Source organism: Nicotiana tabacum, chromosome 24 (genome assembly GCF_000715075.1).
Source record: "Nicotiana tabacum cultivar K326 chromosome 24, ASM71507v2, whole genome shotgun sequence".
Classification (NCBI taxonomy): Eukaryota; Viridiplantae; Streptophyta; class Magnoliopsida; order Solanales; family Solanaceae; genus Nicotiana; species Nicotiana tabacum.
In genome coordinates this window covers 13,861,320-13,868,623 of record NC_134103.1, presented here as the reverse complement: position 1 = coordinate 13,868,623, position 7,304 = coordinate 13,861,320, and the positions used below count along the sequence as shown (strand labels likewise).

Sequence of the window (7,304 nt, the reverse complement as noted above, 5' to 3'; positions counted from 1 at the left end):
CAGTATTTTTGGGACCCACAAAGGTCATATTGCAGTGAATTATTTGTTTTAAATTGAAAATTCATACTCAATCATATTCATGTCATTACATATCATATCTCAGTCTCTGTTATTATTTATTGATAAATCATATCATTATTTTTGGGCTATTTTCATGACATTGTGAGCCCATGAGAGAGAGAGAGAGAGACCGGAGAGATTGATGACTGAGTGAGGCCGAGGGCCTGATAGTAAGGATAATTATGGGATCGGGCTGCACATCGCAGAAGGCCATATTGGCTTTATTATAGCACGTGAGTTATCCGTGCGGATACAGATATTGATATTATAGCACGTGAGTTGTCCGTGCAGATTATAGCGCTTGGGATGAAGGAACCCCTCCGGAGTCTGTTCACACCCCAGTGAGCGCAGGTACATACTGAGTGCGAGTGTCGAGTGTCGAGTGCGAGTGCCGAGCGATTGGGAGGACTGAGTGACTGGGAGGACTGAGTGACTGGGAGGACTGAGTGACTGGGCAGATTGAGTTGAATGATACTCTGAGAGTATGCATATGATTTTATCACTGAATTGCATCGCATTGACATGCACACATGACATACAGGCATATGGATATATTTTTCTCATGTTGTACAGTATCACATCATTCATGATTTCTCACATATGTTGACAGATGGGCACAGTGATGCATTTATTTTACACGGGTTATCTGGAAAGAAAAATGAAACATCTCATTCATTATTAAAAGGATTTTGAGAAAATTATTATTTTCAAACTTATTAATATTTTTGGTAACTTCGGTAAACGATTTGGGTTTTCACTGATGTACTTGAAGGAAGAACTATTTTCGAAAATCATGATTTTACTGAGCACCTTATCTCTGAGTTACTTCTTGTATTATTTGCTTTACGTTATTATGAACTGTTGTTGGTATTTAGTGGTGGACCCGACCTTGGTAAAAGTTCGTCACTACTTTCAAACTAAGGCTAGGTTTGTTACTTACTCAGTATATGGGGTCGGTTGTACTGATACTACACTTCTGCATATTGCATGCAGATGTTGGCTGTTGTTGTTGTTGTGCTCGATGGTTGCCGGATTTGAAGATGTACCTGCATTTCGGGTTGTAGCTGCCTCTTGTTCATAGTAACCTTAGATTTATAACAATCTGTTCATGTACATTTCGAACAGGTGATGTATTATTTCATATCAGTTTTGTAAATTCTATTATTAGAAGCTCATGATTTGTACTACCAGTTTTTGGGGAATGTATAAGATTAAGATCTTTATTTACTTAAATTGCTTTAAAAAAATTATTATTGGAATTGGGCAGTTGAAAGTTGGCTTACCTAGCGGGTTGGGTTAGGTGCCATCACGACTGGTTGGATTTTGGGTCGTAACAGGTGGTATCAGAGCTCTAGGTTCATAGGTTCTACAAGTCATGAGCAAGTGTCTAGTAGAGTCTTGCGGATCGTTTTGATGATGTCCATACTTATCTTCGAGAGGCTACATGGCATTTAGGATATATACTTGTCATCTTTCTTTCCTTATCATGCAGGATTGATTCAGCTTGAGACATAACTCTTTGAATTCCTTTCACGTATTTGTATGCGCACATGAGCGCTCGATATCAACTGTGTATCGCCGGTTTGTGATTCTATGAACGAGGTTCGAGATGTGTATTATGTGTTTTAGTGATGGGCCAGTCTGGAGGACTTGAGGCCATTGTTAGACCGCAGCTTAAGCTCGGTAGCTTCAGTTGTAACTTGTACAATTGGACTCATATGTCCGGTAATGACCCTACAATGAAATTTATGGCTCGATGAGCGGTGGAATGGCTAGTGGGAAAACGAATTAAGGCTAAGAGTAGTACTCTTTGAGTACCAAGTTTAAAAAGAGCAATCTTTTGTAACATTGTACTTTGAGTTTTTTATATGCTCAAGTTAAATACAAAGTTGGGAAAATAGTTTCCTCTATATTGTTGCCTTATTTTCTTTATATTTTGTTGCCTTTACTTTACAAGCGTTGCCTATACTGTTCTTACAACAAAACGGAGTGAAACGTTGCGAGAAATAATCTAAGGCCAAAGGTACTAAATTTTGGCTAAGTGTTGGGAAGACTGAGTTGAGTGCTGAGCTTGACTACCACATGGAGATGAACATCGGGCAAAAGAAAATCACCCCAGTTACAGTAACCAAGTGCTGGACTTTGGTGTTAAGGAATGCAGTAAAAAAATAATGATATAACCAAGACTGGTCTAGTGTTCTTTGTTGTCTAGTAGAATCTTAAGAAGTACATTCTCAAATTAAAAAACTAAGGACTATCCTGCTGCAAACCAAGATTTATCATGGCTCCGGTCACTTGTCTGAGAGGATCAATAAGCAAACGAACCATACTTGGATTAATCAATTTTGGAGCCAAAAATTCTCAAACAATAAATGAAATTAATATTTAAAAAAGTACCACGATCTTACATAAACAAGCAAATAGTAATAGTAATACTAAGTAATGAGAGAGCCATACTTACAGTATTTAGATGGTCAGCACACAATTTAGTGACCCAATGTTGGATTAATCAAACTTTCTGTATAAACAATACCAATATATGTCATAACTCCATCAATATCATCATCAGAATTCAAAGGCCATATTCGATTGCTTAATCCAAATGATCCATCGGATATCCTGTATACATCTCTTCCCGAATATTTCATGTCGTTAAGTAGCACTTCACCATTTGAAAACCTATACATCGGGGTAGGATGTTGTCCGTTAGTTGGTATAGTGAACAAGTTGGTCCACGATTTTTTGACGCCATAAGTTTTCATTGCCCATAAATTAAAAGTTATCTCGTTGCTAAAATAAACACAAAGCATTCCTCCTAACACTGATACACCCAGCTCATCGTCTGAAGAAATTTGTAACCCGCTTGTTTCTGGAAAAGGTATTATTCCGTATTTTTCACTCGAAATATTCAATGAATTCACAACTCGCCCTCCGGAATATCCGTACCAATGAAATGCTCCATGTACAAGTGCCAAACATTCCCCTTCATGAATTCTTTTCCAGGAACCACTTTTCAGCGCAAGAATTTCATCAACTTGGTCATTAATGTCAATCTTAACGACTTTATAGTCATCAGTAGTAGAGTCATATCCCAATCCGTAAGCATATAATTCCTCGTCTGAAAATTCTAAATGGGGAAGTATTATTGATTCTCTAGTGGAAGGGTTCCATAGCAAGAATCTATAAGGTTTACCCGGCCAAATCTCCATGAAAAACAAGCCATCGCAACAACAGTGGTTTTTAAAAATTGCCAATTGTGTAGGTGAATCAAGTCTCTGTATATCCTTAACAATATGAACTGGGGATAAAGAAGAAGAAAGGAAGTAAAAATTTCTATTGATTCCTTGGCCAAAAAGCAGTTTTTGAGAATTTTGGTTATTGGCATGAAATTTGAGATGTTTTTTTTTAAAGTAAGGTTCAGATATTAATGTATTTCAAAATTCAGAAACGCACTTGAAACGTAGAAGAGATTTCACAGGTAGCCTACTTATAATGTCCATAATTATTTCCTCTTGAATATTGTGAGTTCCCATTCTCATATAAAAAATATATATATACACTCACCTTATTAGATGAAGGCCCAAGAAGAAAAAAGAAATTAGGGTTAATAGTTGCGTTGATTTATATTTATAGTATAATATAACTTTGTCAAAGAACTCAAGTAGAATCTAGTCCTTGTCGAAGTAAAATTTGATACCTAAGACGATCGGATTACTATTTACTTCTTTGTTTTATATCACAATTACACGTTATAGTTTACCTATTTGTCAATGGACAAATAAAGTAGTACTCAATTAAATAAACAATCTTCTATCTCTATAGAATAGGAGAAGCAAAAGCACTATATTAAGACAAGTGTTTTAACCACAAAAGGCAAAGTGGCATTATTAACATAAAATAAACTTTTCCAACTATTTTTTTTAAATTTTAAATTTTGAATTAATTGGTTACACTACTAGAATTAATAAATATAGATATCTTATGAAAATCTTCTATCTATATCTATATAGAATAGGAGAAGCAAAAGCACTACTTTAACCACAAAAAGCCAAGTGGCATTGTTTAGACAAAATAAATTACTTTTCTAATAATTTATTTTTGAATTTTAAATTCTGAACTAATTGGTTACACCATTTGAATTAATAAACGTAGATACCTTATAATCTTCTATCTATATCTATATAGAATAGGAAAAGCAAAAGCACTACATTAAGATAAGTGTCTTAACCACAAAAAGCAAAGTGGCATTGTTAAGACAAATTAAACTACTTTTCTAACTAATTATTTTTTGAATTTTAAATTTTAAATTAATTGGTTGTGTACTTGAATTAATAAATATAGACATCTTATAATTATCTATAAAAAAATAAAAATACAAAAAAATTATTCTACTCATTCAAACTGGGGAGTAGTTTCAATTTGGAGTTTTAAAATTATTTTACAATAAAAAGTTTTTTAAAAAAACAACTATCAATTCATATGTCAATTTAACAATATTAAGTAATCTATCTATCTATCTATATTCTATCTATATAGAATTGGAGAAGCAAAAGCACTATATTAAGATAAGTGTCTTAACCACAAAAAGCCAAGTGGCATTGTTAAGACAAAATAAACTACTTTTCTAACTAATTTATTTTTGAATTTTAAATTTTGAATTACTTGGTTACACTTTTTGAATTAATAAATATAGATATCTTATAATCTTCTATCTATATTCTTCTATCTATATAGAATAGGAGAAGCAAAAGCACTACATTAAGACAAGTGTCTTAACCACAAAAAGTCAAATGGCATTGTTAAGACAAAATAAATTACTTTTCTAACTAATTTATTTTTGAGTTTTAAATTTGAAATTAATTGGTTACACTACTTGAATTAATAAATATAAATATCTTATAATTATCTATAAAAAACGAAAATACAAAAAATATTCTACTCATTCAAATTGGAATTTTAAAATTATTTTACAATAAAAAATAAAAATAAAAAAAATAAAAAACTACCAATTCAAATTATAGAGTAATTTCTTCCTAATATAGTAGTAGTAGTAGTAGTAGTGTGTGTGTGTGTATACATATATGGGAGTAGTTATTATACTAAATTGGTAATTTATTAATATATATATATATATATATATATATATATATATATATATATATATATATATATATATATATATATATATATATATATATATATATATATATATATATATATATATATATATATATATATATATATATATATATATATATATATATATATATATATATATATATATATATATATATATATATATATATATATATATATATATATATATATATATATATATATTAAAATCATAATAAACAAATAGTCATAAATGAAGAATACTAAAAAAAAAAAAATCAAATAATATCGTACAAATACATATACTAATTAAATTTCTCATGTAGGAAAATTTAGTTAATAAATAGAACTCATAATTTCATAATGAAAAAAACAAATATATAAAGAAACTATTAGGATTTTATACATAAGATAATATATTATATATAAAATACATTTTACTAATTATTAAAAATATTAGTACATTTTTTATAAAAATAATAAAAGGCTTATATCTTTATACTTTTGATGAATTAAAAATTATAATTTAGTAAAAGATTGATATTATTTAAATTTTCAGTAAATATAAAATGAGAAAACTAATCAAATTTTATAGTAGAAATGAATGTACAAAAATAGGTGGATAAAGATAATTTTATAATATTTGTATTTTGAATTAATTAATAAATAAAATATAAATAAATAACACTCAAGAAAATTATTGATAAATTTAGACAATTGAAGAATTTTAAACAGTATAACATAAATATAAAAATATATTTTTCTGGAATAAGAAAATATATACGTATGTTCTACTAGAAGAGAAGTAATGTCAAAATATTAAGCCAATTGACAAATTAATAAAAAATACATTACTAAATGTATAGCACTAAGTATTTGCTAATTTAATAAAAAATAAATAAGGAATAAATAATTTATTTGATTACTATAATGCTTTGTATCCTTTGATTTTGTATAGATTTTATTATATTTATGTATACTACATTAAATAATAAAATAGTATAACTATTATTTATTAAAATAATATGATATATTAGATCATAATTTTATAAAATTAATATTCTATCAAATTATTCGCGCATTGTGCGGGTTCTAACACTAGTTGTACTAATTAGAAAAGTTACAGTTGTTTGATTTTGTAAGTTTTTTCCTTTTTAGTTTTTTCGTTTCATGATAAATTAAGAAACACAGTATTGCAAGGGTGTTCTACGGTACTCTAGTGCAACTCCAACAACAAGCAACAAGCATACCCAGTATTATCTCACACCGTGGGGTTTGGGGAGGGTAGTGCATACGCAACCTTACTCCTACCTTGTGAAGACTCCATTGTACGTTAATGTTTAATTTGCTTGACAATATTTGTTTACATTCTCTTACTATTATTTTGCTGATTTATTTAAACCAAAGATATTCATGTATACATGAGATGTGTATCCCATGTGTATCAATCTATCTCTTGTGTATCTTATATATATCCATATATACATAAGATATTGCATAAATTTTTAAATTCGATTTCAACTACGAATTTTGACTTCGAACCCTCCAATCTTTCTCAAATTTTGTATATTGTCTCATCAAGTGGTGTTCTACGGTACTCTAGTGCAACTCCAACAACAAGCAACAAGCATACCCAGTATTATCCCACACCGTAGGGTGGGGTGAATAGTGCGTACGCAACCTTACCCCTACCTTGTGAGGACTCCATTGTAGTGCAACTCCATTTTACGTAAAATGTTTAATTTGCTTGACAATATTTGTTTACATTCTCTTACTATTATTTTACTGATTTATTTAAACCAAAGATATTCATGTATACATGAGATGTGTATCCCATGTGTATCAATCTATTCCTTGTGTATCTCATATATATCCATATATACATTCAAACTTTTTATTCTTTTTTCGATATTTGTGTATACTTAAAACGTTAAACTCTACCACAATCTATTGAACTACATTCAAACTTCATATTTGGCGGTGTACAATTGATTTTGAGACGGTTAAACTTTAAAAATTTTATAAATTTCACCAATCAAAATTATTTTAATTTATAAATCTGACTTTTTTTCCAACTTTAAATAGAGATCTTAAAATGGCGATTTTGTGCACTTCCCAAACTAAAGTCC

The 7,304-nt window shown here is 29.7% G+C and overlaps 1 protein-coding gene across 1 annotated transcript; it reads right to left on the bottom strand.

Annotated features, from left to right (window-relative positions):
• Positions 1–2,546: 2,546 nt before the first annotated feature.
• LOC107777629 (F-box/kelch-repeat protein At3g06240-like) lies at positions 2,547–3,269 on the bottom strand. The gene has a single exon (XM_016597693.2). The coding sequence runs from the start codon at positions 3,267–3,269 to the stop codon at positions 2,547–2,549; it is 723 nt and encodes a 240-aa protein (XP_016453179.2).
• Between the last annotated feature and the right edge of the window lie 4,035 nt (positions 3,270–7,304).